The following is a 24,730-nucleotide window of genomic DNA, read 5'->3' as shown; positions in this document are numbered from 1 at the left end:
GTTTCCTCCCTGAGCAGGGGGTTGGACTAGATGACCTCCAAGGTCCCTTCCAATTTTACTACTAGTACTATTACTTTATGTATGTTTACCATCTTGAGTTATTTAAATAATAATAAAGGTGAGATAAAAAAAAGTTAAAAAATTAAATAAATAATATCCAAGATATCATCATAGTTTTATTAATTATTACTTATATAATAGGATGCAGAGATCTATTAATAAAGAAGCCACAACATCTGAATTTATATTAATATATATTTTAATGGCTGTGGTAAAGATCTGCACCATTGTAAAATCTTTGTTTTAGAATGTGGCCACACCCCTAACAGTTAACATATTTTAATATGGATTTGTCAATATTAATTTCCTAGAAACATACACTCTCTCACACACACACACACTTGCACTCACAAAACCTGTTTCCCCCCCAAATATGGTAAAACCATTCATAGAAATTTATCAATTAGTTTGGTTTAGTGGTTAAGGGCCTAGGCCAGAGATATCAAACTTGCTGTGTCACATGACATGTTGTAACATATTGTGACTTTTTCTCCCTTGCTGGAGCTAGGGTGGGCACCTGCGGGCCAGCAGTTTAACACCCCTGCCCTAGGCTAAAAACTGAGAGACAATGAGTTCTAGTCCCACCTTAGGCATGAAAACCAGCTGGGTGCCTTTGGGCCAGTCATTCTCTCTCAGCCTAGCCTTCCTCACAGGATTGTTGCTTGTTAGAAAACAAAAGAAGGAATGAGTATTATGTTCACTGCTTTGAGTTATTTATACAAATGATAATGATGGGATATAAACAAATTAACTAATTAATTAATTAATGACAGACTAAATTCATTATGTGCTGGAGCAAAGGTTTATCTTTAAATATTCTTTCTATTTCTTTCCATCTTTTATCAAGAAAAAAACTTATTAAGCTAGAAATAAAATAAGTAGAACATTTACAGAATATCATGGGGGGAAAAAAATCCCTGAATAGCACCAATAATAATAATAGGTAATTGAAGTGTTTCTGATTCTGCTCTTCAGAAAATGACATGCTGAAACAAGCATGTTTTGTTAAAAACATAATGGAGATACTGAACAAAATATTTCAGAAATCATCAAGAATAGGATAAATAAAATTGTCCTTGAACAGGTAAAAAGCCAAACATTGACCACTGCAAATCATTAAAATGAGGCCAGAACCTATAAAGGAAGAAAAGGGGGGGGGGGATCTATATTAGTGTACATAGTGCTAGTAATGCATACAGATATTAGTTTGTTGTACTGGATAGCAACTTGTACTTGTTTCTTATTTAGGCTATTGTCTTTTTCTGTTTTTAAAGAGTTTTTTTTTTCTTTCTTTCTTTTCACTTTCAGGAAGAAGAATTATGATAAATCTCACCATTTACTTTACATCTAGCTCTTTTCATTATGAAGTATGCCTGCAGAACCAGTTCCAACAGTTATGTTATCACTTTGGGCACAATTAAAGAAATCTTGATAAGTATGTTTCACATATCCACACTACATGTATCAATTATTATTTCTTTCCAGGGAACTCTAGAATTTTAGTTCTGATGTTTGAGTTTAGTATTTTTTTCCTGAGAACACTCAACATCTTACCAAAACAGAACTCTCCCTACTTCAAAGTGGGAAACCTATAACTGTTTATACGGAACTTTTATGTGTTTAGATAATTTATCTGCCATTATTCCGAACAGTCCTTTTTAAAAAGAATTTTGTACTAACTTTAGGATAAACAACACAGGCTCAACTTCAAAACATCCCCCTTACATATGTCTAAGTGTGTTATGCTACCCTGGGGAGAATTGGTGGTTTGAAGGCATTTCCTTTGCCTTTTAACTTTGCAATTGTTCTTTTTAACTAGGTTTTATTTTTGTTTTTGACCATAGCATTTATATGGTTTTATTGCTTTATTTATAAACCTTCCAGAATCATGTGTAATGGGTGATATAGAAATAAATAAATAAATAAAATAAAAATAAAAAGTTACTATTTCCCATTGACTAAGATCAATTCCTGAAGACTCTATGAACATGTAATTTCTTGACAATAAAAATTAATAAAAAATTATATTGTAATTTTTTAAATTTCCTTATAATTTTGGTTTTCGGATGATTTCTCATCCAGCCATTAACTAAAAATAATCAAATTTGCCATGTGACATATCATTAACATCCAATATTGTGACATAAATATGAAAGTCTAGAATTTGTATTCTGAGATTGAAAAGCATGTTTTTTTCATCATTATTATTTATACCAGACACATGCTATATGTCTTTCTTTCTATATAATTTAAGCTCTCAAAGCTTTAGCATTCAATAAAATGTCAAATATATTTTATATAAATATATATTTGGGTGATTTATGATTGAACAATCATGCTTAAGATTACAGTTGCAAACACAGACATAGGTGAAGATTTATGAATTGATTTGTTTCTGTATTTCTTTTTTAAATGATACGTTTTAGTAGAGTGATGCTTCCTAACTATTAAAATTATAGATTTACTATTTGGGATGATAAAATCATCATTATTTAAACATACCTAAAGCTGCCCACCAGTGCAACATCAGTGGAAATTCAGCCATTACTGTAAAATGAAAAATTATGATCTATATGAAATAAGAAGGAGAAACATCAACATCAAACATTGTCTTTGGAGAGAAAAAATAACCTTAACAAATATAATGTCACTGGGCTTATAAGTCAATTTTAGGAAATAATTGAAATTTATAAAAACCCAATAGAGTACATTGCTGTTAATGATCACAGTTTAGAACTATATTTAAAAAGGCATGTTCTGGTACAGTTGGGAATGTTACGTGTCAAGATACTATATGTTTATTATGTGCCTGCCACATCAAAATTCAAGAATTGAGCCGCTATTACTTTCTCTGAACCAGATGTTGGGGATGTTACAGGTCTCCTCATTCTCCTTTCCTTCTAAAGAATTGTTCAGTGGCAGTTTACATCCAAAGTATGCTTGGTGATGGCTGCACTTTTGGTCTAGATTTCAACCATTATGAAATGCTAATCAACTGCATTCTGAGATATGCTGAGGGAAGGGAGATATTTCGGATCTTTCAGACTTAATAAAAATTCAGTGCTGGTTCACAAGAATAACCTTGTATCCAAATTATCTTTCCAATCCACAGTTGTTTAGAAGAACTATGAAGTCCTGGCTCTTCATCCATGGAGGAAGGTAAGACCCCTCACTTTGTTGAGCTTGTCATATTTTATGTTTTATTTATTTTATTGTAATTTCCTTGTTTGGTTGTTGTGAATCACCCAGAGGCATTGAAAGTCAGGTAGCATATAAGTTTAATTATTATTATTTATGGTTGGTTGCACATCTGTATGCTACTAAAAGTCTCATTGTCATGACCTTTAACTGGGTGAAGTGGTGCATAATAGGGCAACAATTATTGAACCAAGCTAACTCAGATGGGATAATTTACAGAATGTGTTCAAAATCCAGGAGCCATAATTCCCGAGGAAATGAAATTTGGGACAGTTGTGGCTGCTTCAGGAAGGAAAGACCCCCCCCTTGCATTATTCCCAGCTGAGTCACCCTCCCATGTGCTCCCCTAAGCTTTGCCACCTTCCCAAGCCACATGCCTTTCTCGACCCATGCAGTAACTCTTGCACATTCCCACATATATTCATGTCACCTAATGGAAGATATCTTTTATTCTTTCATTCAGAATGTTGAACCTTTTTCCATTCCATTTCATCCCTGGAATCAATAGCTCCTGGAAAAGGGCATGCAATTATCACCAGTCAATAAATTCCTATTTCATATCCACCCACAACAACCAATTCATACTTTTTCACTACAGTTTAGCCCTTTTGTTCGTAATTAAACTTATACTTTCACTTCCTTGCATGTATTCATCAACTCTTCTCCACAAAATTCTTTCCCTTCATTCAGGTCCATTATATCCTTCTCATTTCTCTTAATTGCATAGACTTAGAACATAACTATTTTTATCTTGTTAATTCATGCTGTCCACCATTCAACCCTCTTATTTTCAATTCATAACCTTCTATTAGCCATGGAAAGTACACTGTGACCTCCTACCACATATCATGGCTTTGCCAAATCAAGGTGTTTATACACATGATGTCCTCAATCTATAACCATTTGTTCAGTGACCATTTGAAATTACAAGTATGCTGCACAAATTGTGGTTACAACCAATCCTCAGTTCCTGCCATCCCATCAATTCTGTGATCACATGATTGCAATTTGGTGCTTGGCAAGCAACTTGCACTAATGACCACCTGCAATGCCATGTGATTATTTGATCACCATTTGCAATATTCCCTGTCAGCTTCCCCAGAAAGCCAATGGGGAAGCCAGCAGGGGAGGTTATAAGTCACTGAGTTCTTCCCCCCATCTATCCATTCCCTCAATGGGGAAGTCAGCAGAAAGTTGTCTCACCTAGTAATTATAGCATTAGGTTAACAAGGACAACCAGGGATTGCCATCATTGAGTGATGCAAACATGCCTTTTGACCACATCGCTTAGCAATGAAAATACCAGTCCCAATTGCCATCATAAGTCAAGGACTACTTAAAAGTTGTTTAGTAACATACAGAAGTTATAGACTAGGTTGCCCAATCTCAAGTGTATCTATGTAGCATTCTCTGCTAATGATAAAGACAATATTGGTCAGTTTTTCCTGGGGATTTTGGCCAGTAGGTCACAATGGAATGGAATGGAATGGAATGGAATAGAATAGAATAGAATAGAATAGAATAGAATAGAATAGAATAGAATAGAATTCTTTATTGACCAAGTGTGATTGGACACACAAGGAATTTGTCTTTGATGCGTAAGTTCTCAGCGTATATAAAAGCTATTAAGTGATAAATCATGATCATAATCATCATAAAAATACATTCATCATAAATCATAAGATGCAACACTTAGTGATAGTCATAGGATACTAAGCAATAAGCATAAATCATACTAGGAAACTAAATAAAACAATATAAATCATAAGATACATACAACTAAGCTATTGTCATAAGTAGATAAGGAGATTGATAATAGGAAAGACGAGAAGAATAATAGTAGTATATCCTTGTGTCTAGTTGTTCTGGTGTGCAATGCCCTATAGCATGAGGGTAGAAGTGGAAATAAGTATAACCAAAGCCAATTTTCATCCTGTTCTATGCAAACTAGAGTTTATAACCTAAAAATTACCTTGCGGGTTAACATACAGTCACCCACATCCTGCCAACTTGGTGACATACATCCAGGATGCATTAATTCAATATTAGCTATAACTTACAGTCCAATTTTAAAGTAACACTTATATTATTTCCATGTACTGTATAGTACATTTCAGCCAGAATGTTTATGTTCATTACAACTGACCCTTTTCTCCTTCAGTAAAAAAAAACCTGAAAAGCAATTAATGTTCTGAGTTACAAAAAGGCTGAAAATCACATAATTATATTTAGTATGTATGTGAATGTGTATATTAAGGAAATATACACATATTTAAAAAAAAAAACCTCTGGCCTGAAAGCATGGATGATTCTGATATATCCTTTAACCAGCTCAAGTAATTTGCCACAGCAGAGCAATGGGCTATACTGGCTGAAGATAATAGCAGCTGTAACCCAACACATTGCAGTATTCTAGGGCTGTCAGCATTGTTTGCTTCTTTTAACTTACTTCATGTCTTCAGCAAAAAGAATCTGAGGCAAAATAAAACCAGCAATATGGCTATGTGATACATATCTATAAAACTGCTTTCAAAAATCATCGGCTATCGTTTTTCTGAAGTAATGTTATTTATTAAATAATATACTTACCTGCTGAAGTTACTGTGATGTGAATTATTGTAATAGTTATGGCATAATCCCAAACCCATTCTTCTACCAGCAAGGCAAAGAGCAGGCCAGAGATAACACAGGCTATTTCCATTGATATTATAAGAACTAGAAACACAGAAATGCATTAAAACAATAAATGGGATCTTTTATTTAATGCTTTCTAATTCTAAGTCTGCTAAATTTCCAAATATCAGATTGCTGTTAAAGATCAGCGCAGGCTGGCAACTGTATGCTATCCTCAGCCTGTAAAGTAATCTTTGCATGGCTGATGGCCAACACAAAATCCTTGGCATTAAATTTGTGTTTGTATTTCTCCCAAACTGTGATACAGATACATAATTTTAGACTGAATTTAAGTATTTTTCCTGTGCCTTCTATTTAAAGTGTAAAGTATATAACTACACTTACTATTGTTTTTTGGGGGTTTTCCGTTCAATCTGCTGACCAGAAAACTGGATTCCCTGATAAAGGGAAATATGGCTCCCTGGTGGTACAGTGGTTAGAATGCAGTATTGCAGACTAATACTATCAACTGCCAGCAGTTTGATTCTGACCAGCTCAAGGTTGACTTAGCCTTCCATTGTTCTGAGGTCAGTAAAATGAGGACCAAATTGTTGGGGGCAATATGCGGACTCTTTAAACTGTTCAGAGAGGGCTGTAAAGCACTATGAAGTGGTATATAAGTCTAAGTGCTACTGCTATTGCTATGAGGAGTCAATGGAAGCAATATATTTATGGTATGCCAGAACATTCCATCCTGCCACATGTTCACAAGGCTGCCTTTTCAATAGATATATCTCTTCCCACTCCTAAACTATTCCTACTATCTGGGAGAATAGCAAGTGGAGTCAAGTTCATTTTAAAACCAAACATTTAAGAAGTTTGGTTTTTATGAAAAGAGATATGATATTGAATAAGACAATCCTGTCCCAGCATCACTTTTTGAAGTTTGTTTGGACCAATGTATATATTACCCAATATGCAAAAAGCTACATAAGGAACAATATACTATATAAGCTACATATAGGAACAATTTTTTGCCTAGAGATGTCATCATGGCACTTACCAAAACAATATTAACTTTGAAAATCCTCATTTTTATAAACATAGAAAAGTGTCACAATTTTTACTCTGTTGCTAGCCTTCCAAAAGTATTTAATGTATATAGATAGTCTTGCTATCATGATCAGACTTCTATTACACACTCAAGTAATTTAAGGATACATTGTTACATAGATTAGCAGTATGCTGATGAAAGGGATTAAATTAAAAATGCACAGATTCAAGTATTGTCTTGAGGGTTGGTTCTAGTGTGCTTGGTTATTCACATGGAGACATGTAACAATCCACCTTATTCTCCAAAGAACTGACCTGCATCATCCCAAATCAGTACCAATATCCATTTTAGTTCAAGAGAGTGAAAGCAGGTTTTCTGAATTTTAATACAAAGCCTAGGTGGTGGTATTGGGTTTTTTTTTTTTTGACATCCATTTAATCATAGCTGTTCTCAGTAATCAGGAAGATCTGTGAAGAGCGATATTACTTTGATTTCTCATAGGATACTAAGAATTGTATCTCTAATTTATTCTTCCAACTTTCAACAGTTCTTCTGGTCCTTAGTTTAATTGCTCTGCTGCAATCCCATAGATAAGCCCAGGGTATGGGTCTCTTTTCACACATCTGTAACCACAGCACTTCTGAGGTCAAGAAAAAGGAAGAAGTTGAGAACACAATACTCCAGCTAATAATTTGTTCCTTTAATTTCCAAGATTTGAAAGAAAAAAGGAAAAAGGAAAGATCTTTCTTTGCCAGTCCCCAAATGCCACTATTTCTTTAATCAAAAAAACAAACAAATGTCATTCAATTTTACTGAATTAAAAAATCAAGTAGACAACAAATAACAGCTGTCTGTCTGTCTGTCTGTCTGTCTCTCTCTCTCTCTCTCTATCTATCTATCTATCTAGAGATTAATTTAAGAATTAATTAATGGTTCTCCCTAAAAACATATCCGGGAATGACATCTTGATACCTTTGCTTCATTTCATTGTCATGATGTATACTTTACTGAGGATGACACAGTAATAATGTCAGTAAGATATATGAGACATTACCGAAAACAGTAAAAATCTTGAAGAGCTTAAAATGATGAGAGTTTAAAAGTAATAAATCTTATGGCATTATTCTTTGCTTCTGAACATACTGACACATTAAATTAATTTTGTTCTATAGTTATGAAAGGTACAAAAATACATTTTTAAAACTGTTATTAGATTGAAGCTGAATTTCTCATAGATTGTCTATAATCATCATTTCCCTAACATAGTTGTCAAGTCTCTTTTCATTATAACCAGGCTGGAAAAACTCAAGCTAATTGACAGCTGTAATTATAAATCAACTTAATTGTTGGCGTACAAATCTGGAATCTGAAACTTTGGGGCAAACACTAGGGTGCAATCTTATTCATTGGAAATGTAAAGGCTGATAAGGCAGGAACCAGCAGTTCTCAGAATAGGCAGAATTGTTATGTAAAGTAATCTTAGCTGCCTCCCAAGGCTATCCCTAAAGAATGGCCAAATATATGTTCACTCTGAAATCTGTGAGGAAACAACCATGAATTTAAGTGCTGAAGTAGTGACCTAAAGACTTCTTTGCATCACAGTGGGCAATCTCTGTATTAAGACTTTACTCTTGTCTGCAATGAAGGTTTTAATCTACCCATGTCATGTCTGAGAGTCTTGTGTCAAGTCAAACCAGGAATTTTATTTGGTATTAAGTATGAGAAACGCTGTAATTTTACTGCCCAGCTCTGATGTGACGTCTAACAGGAAAAGTAGACATTGTTGCAATCTGTATAGTGGTTAAGAAAGGATACTGGAGAAGCTTTGACCAATTTGACTTAGAGATGGAATGTAACTTTGCTTACAAAATTGCTATTTTTTTTTTATTAAAAAGTTTTATAAATTTTACAGAAAATAAAAGACAATACAGAAACAAAAAAACAACATATACAAATAAAAAACAAACATTACCCAACAAAAACCCCCCTTCCCCCACCCCTACCCAAACCCCCCCTTCCCCCCCCCAGGGCCTCCCAGAGCAGAATATAGGCTTAATTAAAAAAAATTAAAAAAAATTTATATTTAAAAAAAAAGAATATAAAATGAAAAATATATGTATATATAATTAAAAATTATGAGAAAACTATATAATATTTTTTATATCAAGTTTAAATTGTATGAATTTTATCCATTTATCCCAAACAGCAAGAAATTTCTCTTGCGTTTGTCCCTTTAAGAAAGCCGAAATCTTTGCCATTTCCGCCAAATGAGACACTTTAAGAAACCATTCCTGCAATGTAGGCAAAGATTCCTTCTTCCAATATTGTCCTACTAACAGCCTCGCAGCTGTAATCAAATTTAACATCAATATAACCTCCTTTGTATCACAATACAAAATTGCTATTAAAGTCCTGTTTAAGGTTCTAATTTTCTGTGAGCACACTAAAAGCGAAAAAATAAATGTGAATAAAATGTTAAAAGAAAAGAAAAGAAAGGATCCATGCTCTGGAATACTCTGAATGATGCAAAGCTGAAGACTGATGGAATGGCTATTAGTGTAGGTAATGTGACCTGAAGGATAGCTCGCTGGGAAATTAGTGACTAAGCAGAATGCAACTGCTGAATAGTGAAAGTTGCATTTCCATGAATGTTGATGGAGCATGTGAAGGTCATAACCAATGACCTCTTTAACTAATTTTATTATGAGGCACATCGGGGAAAACTTTCAATCTGGCTAGTGATTATCTGTAGAAGCCTTGTACCAATGTTAACATTTTTTTTATGTACGGTGAGTTACCATAATGGGTGACTTGAGGAGATACCATTTTAATAATTCATCTATTGGGATAATTAGTTTCATTCTTATTAAACAAGCCTCTGGCCTTTTTTTCTGGTGAAATACTGTATATATTTCCTCAGCAGAACACCCTATTAGCAATTAGGTATTAATGGAGCAAGTAAATATTGGCTGATGCAGATATAACATGAAGTTCCTACCTAGTGTTGGGAATTTTTTTTTTTTTGGCATAATATCAATTCACTCATTATGATTAGCATTACTATATTATTAACCAGGCCCCTTGAGTGTCTTTATCTGATTGGAAGATGCCATGGTAAGGTGGGGAAAAGTATTTTAAATGCCACAATCTCCCACTGATTTCTAGAAATATCAAAATTCAGAGATCAGCTCTGTAAACTGATCTCTGATTCCCAAATCCTCCAGTGCAATCTTGGACTTTGACCTGCAGAAATCAAGCATCCAAAAATACCAGCTCCCAGAGGACAAGTTTTGTCTTTTCCTTATTATCATCTAGAGAGAATGGTCATGAGTTTGTGGTATTCCCTGGCCTGTTCTTTGTGTTCTTAGATCAATATGAGTAAAGATGATTGTTTTTCCAAACAAATTTGGAAGGACTGGGAAATGAAAATAGCAAAAATGTTATGAAGTTAGTTTAAATTTTATGCCGGTCAGGCTATCTAGTATTATATATCGCCCAAATTAGAAGGAATAGGAAGAGATCTGATACTGTTACTTTCTCCAGACTCACCTGAGATAGCCACTGCAGGCCAAGCCATCTAGCTTATACATCACCCCTCACACACTGCATTTATCTTGAAAACATGTGTCTTTTCTCAATATCTAAAGTGAACCTATTGATAATCATAAATTAAGATGATTGATATATGGAATCTTGGAAGAATTTTTAAGGAGTTAATGATGGGATAATTTGTATACAGTATTTGTATTTAAATCTATAGCTGGCTCGCAAACCATATCAACAAGTAGTCCTCAATGGCACTACATCCACAAGGAGAGAAGTAAGCAGTGGAGTACCACAAGGCTCCATCTTAGGCCCAGTACTCTTCAATATCTTTATAAATGACCTAGATGAGGGAATTGAAGGGGAACTCAGCAAATTTGTAGATGACACCAAACTGATAAGAGTAGCCAACAGAAGACAAACTCAGGATCCAAAAAGATCTTGACAAATTCAAACAATGGGCCCTATCCAACAAAATGAGTTTCAATGTGGAGAAAAGCAAAGTTTTACTTTTAGGCAGTAAAAATCAAAGGTACAAGTACAGATTGGGTGAGACCTGGCTCAAAAATAGAAACTGTGAGAGGGACCTTGGAGTCCTAGTGGATGATCACTTGACTATGAACCAGCAGTGTGCAACAGCAACCAAAAAAGCTAATACAATACTGGGTTGTATAAACAGAGGCATAGAATCAAGATCAAGTGAAGTATTAGTACCGTTTTATAAAACCCTAGTAAGACCATATCTGGAATACTGCAGCCAATTTTGGTCACCGTATCACAAAAAAGATCTTGAGACTTTGGAAATAGTTCAGAGAAGAGCAACTAAAATGATCAAAGGCCTGGAGACTAAAACATATGAAGAACGGCTGCAGGACTTGGGTTTGGCTAGTCTAAAGAAAAGAAGAAACAGGGGTGACATGATAGCAGTATTCCAGTATTTGAGGGGCTGCCACAAAGAAGAGGGCGTCAAATTATTCTCCAAAGCACCAGAGACCAGGACAAGAAACAATGGTTAGAAACTGATCAAAGAGAGAAGCAACCTGGAAATAAGGAGAAAGTTCCTAACAGTGAGGACAATTAACAATGGAACAGTTTGACTTCAGAAATCATGGGCACTCCACTGGAGGTTTTTAAGAAGAGACTAGACAGTCACTTGTCTGAAATGGTATAGGTCAGGGGTGGCGAACCTATGGCACGGGTGCCAGAGGCAGCACTCAGAGCCCTCTCTGTGGGCACGTGCGCCGTCGCCCCAGTCATAGGCCTTCAGCTGGGTTTTATAAAACCTTTTCGCTTTAGGCCTCTACCACATGCACAAAAAAAAAAGGTTCAATTTCTTGAGGGAAAAAAAAGATCTTGCAAAGTTGGAATTGATTGATTGAACTTTTTAGTCCCACCCAGTCTACCGTTACCACCTCAGCCACTCCCACCCAATGGGCCACACCCACCTGGCACCCAACGATACATAAGTGGGGTTTGGGTTGCAGTTTGGGCACTCAGTCTCTAAAAGGTTCGCCATCACTGGTTTGGTTCTCCTGCTTGAGCAGGGGGCTGGACTAGAAGACTTCCAAGGTCCCTTCCAGCTCTTTTTATTCTAATCCAAATTTAAATCATCTGCTTGAAGCGTTTTGATAGAAAATGGCCTTCTAGTAGTTTCAAGATCACATATAGAAAAGAAGAAAACTTACCTAAATAGTGTGGGTTAAACCATGAAGGTTTTGTCTTAAAATCAAAAGGTGCAAATCCATCCAACATTTGAATTCTGTGAATATATACAATATGTCAATAAAGTCCAGGAATAGCTGAACAAAATATTTTTTTCTACCAAAGTCTCTCCAAATGCAGGGACTCTCATATATGCTGAATAGCAAATATTACATAAGATCACGTTGCATTACTGAATGTAGTTTACCTCACATCTTTTTCATACCAAATCCAATTACTAAGCATAAATGTACATATATGTATATATGTCTAAATGTTCCATTCAAAACAAATGAAACAAAGTCAATCCGTCCCTCACATAATTTCATGCATTTCTGCATTTAGAATGATACTTAAAGTCTTCTTACCTGAATGCTGTGAAACAAAAGCACAGGACTATGTAATACACAAGGTAGAATATTAGCACACATTTTAGCAGATTGAGCAAAATAATCTGTAAATAAATAATAAAATAAAATTAATGTGCTTTCTTAACCACCTTTTGCACCAAATCACTAGAAAAATATCATAGTATGTGTGAGAGTGCTCTGTGTTTGTGTGTGTGTGTGTGTGTTCAGGGGGTAGCACCAAACTAACTGTGGCTAATCTAAAACAAAACAAAAACATACAGGTTCAGATCTGCTTAGTACTTAGGTACTAATTGCATGAAATCTTAGAGCTGGTATAGTACGGTCAGGAGCATCCATAGGAGGAAAATTGTGAAACCTATACCATACCATCATTATAATAATGCTACCATTTACATAAGAGCATCAGATGTTGAGACTGAAGTATGTACCGTAAATGCCGGCGTACAAGGCGACCCGGTGTATAAGACGACCCCCGTCTTTATAGCCGGGCCGCATTCCTAGAACGTCGTCTTATACGCCGGAAACTACCAGTATTTCCAGCATATAAGACGACTCGGCGTATAAGACGACCCCCATCTTTGGTGCCGATTTCAGCGCTCGCGGAAGTCACCTTATACGCCGACATTTACGGTAATAGCATTTGCATGATAATACAATTGCATGCATGTCATTGCATTGGCATCAAGGGATTTATTTACGTGTTTGACAGTTTTTAAACTTTGCCATATTTTAAAACAACTCCCCATAGTTTACCCCACCGAACCATAAAAATGACCCATAAGATAATAATGCAAGTAAACCAAAAAAACCAATCCAGAGGTATAAAGATCGAAAGTGTAATCCTGTCTTGAATGGTTATCTCCAAGCTTGTCTCTAAACTTTCCAAAATGCAGTTGGGAAGGGAGCTATCCAAGTCTCAAATGTCAGGGAGTTTACTCTACAGAAGTGGAGTAGCAATAAGAAAAATTGCTTCCTTCGTCTCCTTCATCAATTTCACATCTGGATGGAACTATGAACGTCTCTATCCTAGATCAGCAGATCAAACAGGCTGGTTCTACTTGAATGGGATAGAAGTAAAAAGGCCTAGGAGTCAAGCCTTAAAGCAGTGGTTCTCAACCTTTCTAATGCCGTGACCCCATAATACAGTTCCCCATGTTGTGGTGACCCCCAACCACTTATACATCACCGGGTGCCAGGGGCATGGCCAAAGAAAAGGGGGGAAAATGGTGGACAGCCTTGTTTGGCGACCCCCGTGAAATGGTCGTTCGACCCCAAATGGGGTCCCGACCCACAGGTTGAGAACCACTGCCTTAAAGGGTTATAAATTAACTGAGAGCCAGTTTGGTGTAGTGGTTAATGCATCAGGGTGGAATCTGGGAAACTATGAGTTCTAGTCCTGCTTTAGGCACAAAGCCAGCTGGATGATCTGGGCCAATCACCAGAAGCCCCAAGGACTGGTTCTGGCAGCCTCTGAAAATTGGCCAAAATTGAATGAAAGAAAAAAAAAAGTTAGAACTAGCATTTTGTATATTTAAAAGTCTATTGGGTGCCAATGCGGCACCCACAAGCTGGTATCAGGTGGCTAGAATAATTTTCTCCCACCAGCAGGCAAGCAACTGTATTTTGTAATAATTTCATTTTCTGCATACTTGTGAAAGACAGCCCTGTGTAAAGATCACTGCAGTAGACTGCCCTAGAGGTAGTAAAGCCATGATTTACCGCTAAATATATTTTTCAGAATGGCTGAGTTGCAATTAGATGTCTCTTCAGGCATATGAATAATAAGAAAAGCTTACCCAAGAAAATAAAAGAAAATAAAACTGAAGTTTTGTCATCTTTGGGTTTGGCAAAGTATGGACTAGTCAACATTATAAAGGAATTATTAGGTTGGGTCCTAAAGCAGTGTTTCTCAACCTTGACAATTTTAAGGCATGTGGACTTCAGCTCCCAGAATTCCACAGCCAGCAGTGCTGGCTGTGGAATTCTGGGAGTTGAAGTCCACATGCCTTAAAATTGTCAAGGTTGAGAAACATTGTCCTAAAGTAATAAAGGAAAATAGAAGTCAAGCCTCTCAACACTCTTCTTTTTACAACTGCTCTTCCTGTCTGAAATAGTCATTCAGAAGCACCACTGGACCTTTTAAAGGTTTAGTGCAGAATAGAAATAGCATGGAAATAAAATGAGGAAATGTTGTTTCTGCAAATTTTATTGAATTCAAGTTATTTGTTATGCTTGTGGGGAGACAAAATGGAGGTGTGGGAACCAGCTTCTATTTCACTTCACTCTAAAACAGTGGTTCTCAACCTTTCTAATGCCGCGACCCCATAATACAGTTCCCCATGTTGTGGTGACCCCCAACCACTTATACATCACCGGGTGCCAGGGGCGTGGCCAAAGAAAAGGGGGAAAAATGGCGGACAGCCTTGTTTGGCGACCCCCATGAAATGGTCGTTCGACCCCAAATGGGGTCCCGACCCACAGGTTGAGAACCACTGCTCTAAAATAACCAGTAGCAATAAAGTTATCTCTTTTTAGCCAAGCTAAAAATGTGTGAATAGCAAGGTCTGTACATCTGATTTAGTCCAGAGCACGGTGGGAGACTGAGCTGTTTTCCCACTGGCTGAATTAATTTCTCATAAATATTCTACCAGGGCTTTTTGCAGATGGTAAATTTCATGCCCACAAGTTCAGTAGCAGAATATTATTCTTGGAGAAGGGCAAGCAAGGAAGAAGAGTTGCATCCACTTCTCCCGGATCAGAGACTAGTTTTCCTGATGTACAGCAAAGCTGAATCATCTATAATATATCAGGTTATAATGTGGAGAAAGGTGAAAATAGATACGAGGTCGGTTGGAAGAGAATGTCACTTTCCTGTTGTTACAGTCTGAGTCTAAGCTTCGTGATAACTTCTACATCATATTTTTTTCTTCAACTTGTCTAATCACCCAGTTTAGGATATCTCTGGACAGCATAGAAATAAAAAGCAATCATAAAAAATACAAGCAAGACAAATGGACATCTGAAGACACTAATCAATATACTACTACTTTTTCTAGAGATGGGCTCATTCAACACTTTGGCCCAATGCTGTAGGGCCAGTAATATTACAATATTACAAACTGAACAATATACTTAAAAAAGACAAAGGTAAAGATTTCCCGGCCTGGTTGTATCCAACTCTAGGGGGTGGTCCTTATCTCTGTTTCCTAGCTGAGGGGACCAGCATTGTCCGAACACCCTTCCATGGTCTGGTGACTAGCAAGACTATAAGCTGAGGCACACGGAACACTGTTACCTTCTCACTGAAGTGATTTATTTATTTGCATACTTTCAAACTGCTAGGTTGGCAGGAGCTGGGGCAAGAATGGGACCTTATCCTGATCCTTCCAGTCAACAAACACCTTATTGCTAGGCCACCGAACCCCTGAACAATATATTACCTAACTACAAAACATCAGTTGACACAGGATTCAAACAAAATGAGAAAGAAATGAAAAACCATGAAAAACCTTACTGGAACTCTATTCCAGCAAGTCATCTGAATTGACCCTGAAGATCATCCATTGATCCTATTAAAACTGCGCTATATTCATTCATAAAGTTGTTGGCAAGGTTGTAAAGACATTGGTACAAAGTACTGCAATGCTGTTCGATAAAAAGGTTTTTTTAAAAAATAAAGAAATATCATCCAACAATCCTTCACACTGAATACTTCCGAACATTTCTTGTCTATCTTTCCAAACACATTTATATTACCATAATATAATATATAAACTAGATTAATTTCCCATTGTTAGCTATCAGGTTTGTGACTATAAGACAAAGAAAACTAAACAGATTTTTTTAAACGAGTCTGTGGTATTTAAAAGAATGTGAAAGTGTTATTGCTGGGGGAAAAAATCAATATACCAACAAAAAACTTTTGGGTTTATACAGTGAAGCATAAGATTATTTAAATCAGGTGACCATTTATTATTTATGTTAACAATGTCTTTTCTTTGTAAAAAATAGTTTTTATTTTAAAAAATTACAAATATAATAAGAATTACATTAAAAGATACAGATACAGTAAATGTGAAAGAGGAAAAAAAGGAAAGTAATAGAAGAGACAAAGAAAAAGGAACTAGAAAAAAGAAATGAAAAAGAACAGAAAACCTGAAAGAAAGAAATATAAAGGCTTCTGATCTTCCTCTCCAGAGTTATACATACAATTCTAATAAAATCTCTATCTCTAGAATTATATTATAATTCCCTTCTTTCTATAACTTATTCTTTCTAATCATCAAAACCATAAGTCATAAAATCATCTTCTTTTTTATGCAAAAAGTCCATTAGGAGTTGAATGTCAATAATGATCCTTCTCTGATCAAAGAAGTGAATTTAGCCATGGAGCAATTTTAGTCCATTTCACCAACCTTTCCTGCATGGTGGGTAATGCTGAATCTTTCCATCTTTGTACATATGTAATAATCTCACCATAATAATCATGAAATAATCTTCCATGACTTTTTTCTAACTTTGTATCTATTAGTCCTAAAAAGAAGAGTTCTGGCCTCAATATTCATCTTTAAAATTCTCTGTATCAGTGTGTGTATTTCAATCCAAAATATTTTACCAAGCATGATACAAAGTCTCTTCACGTTGTTCACATTTTCAACATACATTTGGAATCCATTTATACATTCTAGCTAATTTCTCTGGCAGCCGATACCAATGATAAATGATTTTATAAAAATTATCTTTAAGGTCATAGTATTCTGTAAAATTCAACCCTTTTAACCTCATATATTCCCATTGATTCATCTATATATTATAACCAAAATTCTTATCCTACTTTATCATGCAATCTTTAATCTATTCTTCTATTTCAAATTTCAGCAAAAGTTTATACATTTTAGCAGTTCCATGTTCATTATAGATACACAATCACACGTCAAATTCTGCCTTACTTTGTTCCCTTACCATAAGTTTTTTTAAAATCCATTTTAAATGTTTTTGATAACTGTAAATGGAAAAACTACTGACAACTATATTTTTCTCCCATTAGCTGCTCTCTTGATTTAATTTTATGTTCCCCTTAGTGATTCTCTAATAATTCCTGGTAAAATAATTATATCCCTTTGTTGTTTTTGTTCTGGAAAATGCTTCTTGTGCTGAGTTCCAAGGAGGTGTTGTTTGTAATAAGGAGCCAGCAAACTCTGTGAATCAGGTGATTTTCCTGTTTTAGTCTTTTTAAGCTTCATAAGCTTCCCTTATTGTAATAATGCCATTCAAAATTTGTCTGATTCTCTGTAATCTTTGAAACATTCTGTTTATGTAACCTTCTTATAATATACAGCAGTGGCCAAAATTGTGGAAACTTTTCGGGAAAAGTATAGAGTAGAAATGCCACCTTTGGTTAAGTTTCCACCATTTTTCCTTCTAATTTCTTTATAACTGTAGGCTTGTTCACTTAATAATACTATTTTACATTGCTTTCTGGGCAACCAATCAACTCTTTGCACCATTACTTTAATTTTATTACGTTTTACAAGCTCACTAAATGAAAGAACACACACACAAAAAAACCCAACTTGATAGCGATCACATAACACACTGACAAATGTCCTCCTCTCACCTTCAATACATGACATCAATAACTGAATCCTACTGTGATCTGATTGGCTCATTGCTAAAACAAGATGACACCTGATTGGCTCTCTAAACACTCATGCTCATTGGCTAAAATCAGATGAAGGAAAGCTACCTGATATCAACCTAAGCAAGGTGTGCTTCCTTTTTCTGGTTATTTGGCTATAACTTTTCATAGAATACAGTACAGATAATTGAACAAACTATGTTGCATTATATTCTTGATTAAATTATCTTTCCATTGATATATAATTTTATGGTACTACTCAAAAAAAGTGGTGTTATTAGCCATCAAACCTCAAATGTACGCTTTTCCCAAAAGGTTTCCACAATTTTGGCCACTACCATAGAATAATAGTGGTGAAACATTTTCCCCATATTTGCATTATCTTTATTACAGTATTTCCTTCTTGTAACTTCAATATCACTTTCTTTTCTTTTTATTTTTGCAAATAAATGCAACAATTTTCTCTGTTTGCAGATTCAAAATGTCTTTATTTTCTTTATTGTGCACATTTCAACTTCATTATTCCACCTCTCCCACAGTTAAAATAAATAATTATATCTGGAGAGCCTTAATTTGGTGGGTAATAGTCTCTCTTGGGACTTTTTAACTCTTCCTTTTTCTCTCATGCAAAATGACGTGCTATCTCTTGCCTTTTCTTTTTAAATTCACTATTACATTTATGAAATATCATCTCATAAAAGTTTTGCTTGCATCCCAAACTGTTCTTACTTCTGTACCTTTATTAAGATTATTCTCAAAAGTCATTTTTCATTTTAAAAGTCACTGGATTGTGGTCTGAGAAACTCTTTGGTAATAGTTCTATTTTATGAACACTAGTAACCAAAATCTTGGAGATCCAAATATTTTTGAAAAAGATCTATGTCTTTGAAAAAATAATTACATTCTTTTGAGTCACCATTTTTATTCCAGCATTTATGTATCAATAAGCTTCATCAAGTCAAGAAAACCTTTGGTAATTTGCTTTGTGTATTTTTAATCTATAAGTCCTTTACAAAATGCTGTTTTATCTTCTTTTGGAGCATAAATTCCCAGTATCAAAGTCGTAGCCCCCTGTAAGTTAACTTCCAACCCAACGTATCTTCCATAATCGTCCAACAATACAAGTTTTGGATATAGTTGGATATAGGCAAATCATACCTTGTTCTAACATTTTCAAATAAAGTTTTTTTTCCCTCTTTTGAGGTATCCTGGTGGCGCAATGGATAGAATGCAGTATTGCAGGCAAACTCTGCCCACAGCTTGGAGTTCAATCCTGACTGGGCTCAAGATTGACTCAGTCTTCCATCCTTAAAATACTTTTTCTTTCAGTTCCAGTAATGCCAAGTTATCCAAATTTTTCTCCATATCTCTGTTTATAACTTCTGTCTTGCTTTCCAATATTTCCACTTTTTCATTAATTTGTTTTATATCTTCAGCCACTTGTCCTACTCTGCAATCTTCTCAATTCTTCGATCTCCCATCTTTTTTTAATAGTTCTTTCATACCCTTTTTTATCTCTGCAAATCCTTCTTCCATTTCCTTTTTAAAAGTATCCAAACCATTGGCAACTGTTTCAGTCATCTTCTTGTCAAATTCCTCAAACATTTTCTGCAATAAGTCTGGCATGATGCCCTTGTCTATAAATTATTCCAGTGTACTTCTCCTTCCATCTCCTATTTTTGCTGCTTTTCTTGTGATTGGGGTTGTAATAATTATGACTTAAAAGTGAGAGTATAACCATTGCTAGGATGAAAGTAAAGGGCAAACTTTTCTCTTTTTTCCCTTTTTTCTATTTTTAATACTTTCCTCCCAATTATCTCTCTGTAACTGCACTCACACTGTCTGGCTTGTTTTATCCTTATCTTCGTATTGTGTAAAAATCCATCAGTTACCTGCTTTCCTTAATAATAAAAAAAACCAACATTTCCCCAAACGTTTGGCCTGTTTATCTAGTTAATTTTACCATTCTCAAAGGCATTTTCATCAAAGAAAAAAAAATCTTGTTTTTTAAAATGATTGTCTCCTTTATCGGTTTAAAGTTTTCTTAATTCATATTTAACCCAACATAGAGCCCTACCTGGAAGCCACATTAACAATGTTTTTCTTTAAAAAAAAAACATGTTACCTTCTTCTATAAAAGAGCTGTTTTGAACAGAAATATTGAGTATGGCATTTGTTTTGTTTAGTTTCTCCCCAAATTTAGAATCACTACGTAAGATGGGCAGATATGCAAATGTGACAAATAAATAAATAAATAATATAATAACAATTCTTTTTATCTTTGTCATGTCTTAGAAACCATGAGTTTTTCTCTTCCCCTCTCCCTCTTGTTTTTAGTGACTTTTTAAATGAGAAAACAAAACCATGCAAATTGCCATTTAAAAATAAAAATGAACTAAGGAAAGGAAGAAGCAATGGAAGAAGGAACAAAAGAAATAATAAAAATGTGTGCCTGCATATTGATGTATACTTATAGAGAGAAAAATATAAGCACATGGACACAACATGCAGTGCTGTGCTGCATTTCAGATTTAAAAGCAAAAAGATGCTTTGGAACTTATATATGCACAAATCTAGCAGCACCTCTTTTCTTAGGTTTAATAATAATAACACAGTCACCAAAACGATTCATTGGAACTTCCGTAAAAATTATCATGTAGCAGTAATGAAATATTGATGGGAGCACAGAGTTGGAAATATAATCGAAAATGAGCAGGTTCCTTCTAGGCTCCAAAGAGGGGGGAAAAAATAATAGAAATGCAATGAAGAAAAGATGGTGTTTAAAACCTTAAAACAAAGGCAGGGCATTCCAGGCCTAAAGAGTTGCCACTTCTTAAGCTCTGGGGTCCCAGTGAAAGCCGCTCAAATGGAAAGTGACATTGGCAGAATCTGGGAATACTTCTATGACAAGGTCAGATCTGGGAAGGCAAATGAAGCAGCTGCAATTCATATAAGGCAAAAAAAAACAAAAAAACCAACTCTTGGCTATTATTAAAGAAGAAACATAAATGGAAAGTTCTGGGTTTTTAGCAAAAAAAAAAAAGGGGGGGGATAGTAAGGAACTACTAAGCAGATGTTTGTTATGACTAATACCTGCAAAAGGCAGGGGAAGGGAAAATGTCCTATGTGGAAAAATATAAAAAAGATGCACTTCATATTTGCTGAACGTAAAAAGAAAAAAAATGAAGTCGCCATAAATCTCAGTTTAATGAAAGCCTATTAACCTGGCTTTAAGAGAGAAGAGAGGTAGCTCTTGCTTAGCAACCAAAATTGGGGCTGGCAACTCCGTTGCTAAGCACCATGGTCACTAAGCGAAAAATCGCATGACTGTGTTGGGCTTATGACATCGCTTCATTTCTTCTGTTAAGATGGAGGTCTCAGTGCGGTTGTTAAGTGGGACATCACCTGACTGCCATAATTCGGCTTGTTGAGAGCCAGTTGTGAAATTTCCAGATAGTGATTATGTGACCAGAGAATGCTCCCATGGACGTGAGGATTGGTTGCAAAGATGTTGTTTTTTTCAGTCATTACTCTGAATGGTCACTAAATAAGGCAATTGATAAGTGAGAACTACCTGTATTTGCATCTGGACATTCTTTGAAATAACAGATTAAGTTGGTTATGTCTGAAATACAGTAGTCCAAATGATTTTTTTTAAATTTATGTTATTTACATCAGTACATATAATTTGTATTCTGATATAAATATACAAATTGATATAATTGACATCATTTGGATCAATTTACAAAAATGACATAAATTGGCGCAAATGCTATAAATATAGAGTCAATGGACATTTGGTACCAGTAACCAAATGGTCTATTAAATCAAGTTTATATTATAATATTGCCCCAAAGGGATATGTAGTTTTAACCTAGTTTAAAGGTGCCCTTATAGTAAGCTATAGATTTCTGATTATTTTATTCTTTTACATAAATGCTGTCTAAGTTCTTTTATTCCATTCACAGCAGCTAATAAGAAACATTACAAAAAAAATATGAAAGCATAGCAAAAGCAAAGAAATACTAGCTACACCTAGGGGTGTTTTCGCTTTGTGCTATTGCAGGCCCTAAAATAAAAAAAAAATGTGTGAATGTGCGGGAAATACCACATTCCCTCTTGAATAGAATTAATAAATTGCTGACTGAGGTTAGGATTGGGCAAGGAATAAATGTGCCACTTTATTTTAACGATTAAATGTTAATATAATCTCAGGAATTCTCAGACTTCATGGTTAGTGCAAGCAGAGCAGGGAGCAAAGCCAGGAATGAGTTTTAAGTGGCTCAAGTTTAGCCTCTTTCCATTTTATTGTTTTATTATTCTCAGTTTATTGTTCTCTTTTAATTGTGACCTCCTGTCAGGAACTCTCAAGCCACAGAATTCTGTTCTAATGCAAAATTTATACTTTCTAAATGCCTTCTGAAAAAAGAAAGCCATAACTATATGAAATATATATATATATATATATATATATATATATATAAGGGGATCAACTTAATCTTTTGCTTCAAGAATTGGAATTCCTGCTTTCTTAATTTTGGATGAAGAAAAGAATTGGGGTAAGATTCTTCTCAGCTGTTGGCACAGTAACATAAGCTGGTTGTCCTACTAAAGGCAGTCCTTGACTTACAACAGTTCACTTAGTGACCATTTAAAGTTACAACGGCACTGGAAAAAGTGACTTATGCCCATTTTTCACACTTATGACCACTGCAGCATCCCCATGATAACCAGACTTATATTCAGATGCTTGGCAACTGATTCATATTTATGACCTTTGCGGTATCTGGGGGTTATGATTTGTGACCTGCTGACAATCACAGTCAATGGGGAAAACAGATTCACTTAATAGCTGAGTTACTAATTTAACAACTGCGGTGATTCACACAACAAATGTGGCAAGAAAAGTCATAAAATGGGGCAAAACTCACTTAACAAATTGCTCACTTAGCAACACATGTTTGGGGCTCAATTGTGTGGTCGTAAGTTGAGGATTACCTGTAATAGGTTGCTTAGTAGATGTAGTAGATGAACACTTATTATAGTAAATAAATGAACCACTTGGACCAAATGATGAATGTGTAAATTTACAACTGACTGGAGAACTCAGCTAAAGTCATTCTAATAATTATTGTACTATATTACTGTATCTAATAATATACTGTTATGGCCTTGATATCTCAACACATCATATGATATGCTTGGTTTGGCCTAGCATCTTGTGGGAACCCAGCTAATGCCACTTTACTCAATAAACTATTACTCAATAAACTATCAACAGCTTCGTGCACTAAGCCACTGCTTCTCCGTCTATTGCACACAGTTTGAACGCCTTTGGGTAGAAAATAGTGTAAAACAATAGAGAAAATCATAGGAGGCTCTTATTATCTTGGAGGGAACCCTTTAAGCTCAGAATTGTGGTGACAGCAGCAGCTGGAATTCACAGCACAGCAGAAGTTTGCTTTAAAGCGTAGTTTTTATAAATGTAGAAGATTAAAAGGACAAACTCATTATAACTGTATGTTGAAAATCTGTTTCTCCAGATGTCAAATGCTCTGGTCTGAATGTGATCCAAGAGCTCTCTTTAACCTGTATAACATCACTTCTTTCTCTCCTCCTGCTCTTTGAATGAGTATGTTTCAAGAGTCTGAGGCTCAGACTTTTGAGTCTTTTCAGAAACACACACACACACACACAGATGAGTTTATAATCTGAAGGTCGCAGTTCTCAGTTTTCTTATTCTGGAAATGTTCTCCTGAAATAATCAAGGCTATTCCAGCAGAGGAAGCTTGAAAGGATTTATGCAGATTCTGGTCAGAATAAAATGTTAGCTGGTGATACTACAGAAATGTATATCTAGGCTATTAAAACATTTCTAAATCACCTTCCCATTGCTCTCACTTTACATATTAAGCAAATTCTCTCTGATGGAATACTAACGGTTGACCAGACCCATAAATAGTTCTCACCAGCACAATTCATTTTTACTTTGAAAGACTGACAAGGCTAACAAAACAGCTTATTGGAATTAAGGCTATTGTTCTTCCAAATACCTGCCATATGTCAGAGACAATAAGAGTCCCTGAGTTCAGTGCCAGCTTGATTTTCTTTACCTTTGTCTCAGCAGTTTTAAACTTGAAAGCCATGTAGACATCATGAGGAAAAGGAAAGGACAGTGGGGCAGATAAGAACTGGAACTACAATATTAGCTGAAAGAAGCCACTACGTTATTTTTTTCCAGTATTGGAGGAGCCAAATGGCATTATCGGATTAAAGTGAACTGGGGCAAAAGCCATCTGAGCGATGGCTGTAAGCTGCTCAAGTCCAACCCAACTGTCCTTTAACTCCTCATGGAACAGCCAAACAGTTTTTGGAAATGATGAGTTAAAACAGTTCTCCAATAGCTTTGTTATTTATTTTTTTTTAAAAAAAATGCAGGTGATTTATATTTTCAGCTCTTCATTTCTCTCCGATATTAGGTCACAGAATGTAGACCATTTATTCAATTTTACTTTCCCAAATTGTAAAACATATTTAATAAATCCTACTGAA

At 35.3% G+C, this 24,730-nt stretch overlaps 1 protein-coding gene across 3 annotated transcripts; it reads right to left on the bottom strand.

Moving 5' to 3' along the window:
* Positions 1-271: 271 nt before the first annotated feature.
* On the bottom strand, positions 272-24,401 carry TMEM244 (transmembrane protein 244). 3 transcript variants are annotated; one of them, XM_039324597.1, is made up of 6 exons: positions 24,232-24,361; positions 12,538-12,623; positions 12,154-12,227; positions 5,848-5,973; positions 2,563-2,607; positions 272-1,194 (listed from the first exon to the last, which is right to left on the bottom strand). In XM_039324597.1, the coding sequence occupies exons 1-6, from the start codon at positions 24,322-24,324 to the stop codon at positions 1,100-1,102; spliced, it is 519 nt and encodes a 172-aa protein (XP_039180531.1). In that variant the 5' UTR covers positions 24,325-24,361; the 3' UTR covers positions 272-1,099. The 3 variants fall into 3 exon arrangements, with proteins under 3 accessions (XP_039180531.1, XP_039180522.1, XP_039180516.1); XM_039324588.1 differs by lacking the exons at positions 272-1,194; positions 2,563-2,607 and adding an exon at positions 4,838-5,138 and having other exon boundaries at positions 24,292-24,401; XM_039324582.1 differs by lacking the exons at positions 272-1,194; positions 2,563-2,607 and adding an exon at positions 4,838-5,138.
* Positions 24,402-24,730: the final 329 nt, after the last annotated feature.

Source organism: Crotalus tigris, unplaced genomic scaffold, assembly GCF_016545835.1.
Source record: "Crotalus tigris isolate CLP2741 ecotype Arizona unplaced genomic scaffold, ASM1654583v1 scf7180000017611.44802233496:7321179, whole genome shotgun sequence".
Classification (NCBI taxonomy): Eukaryota; Metazoa; Chordata; class Lepidosauria; order Squamata; family Viperidae; genus Crotalus; species Crotalus tigris.
Note: the sequence above shows the minus strand (reverse complement) of the source record. Positions and strands in the feature narration are given on the sequence as shown.

What these genes read in the sequence shown, in the direction of transcription:
- TMEM244 (XM_039324597.1), bottom strand. Translation starts at nt 24,324, where the DNA reads ATGGCTTTCAAGTTTAAAACTGCTGAGACAAAGGTAAAGAAAATCAAG. An exon ending in TTTTGTTTCACAGCATTCAG is followed by an intron (nt 12,228 to 12,537) that starts GTAAGAAGACTT and finishes ATATATTCACAG; the next exon opens with AATTCAAATGTTGGATGGAT. An exon ending in CATCACAGTAACTTCAGCAG is followed by an intron (nt 2,608 to 5,847) that starts GTAAGTATATTA and finishes TTCATTTTACAG; the next exon opens with TAATGGCTGAATTTCCACTG.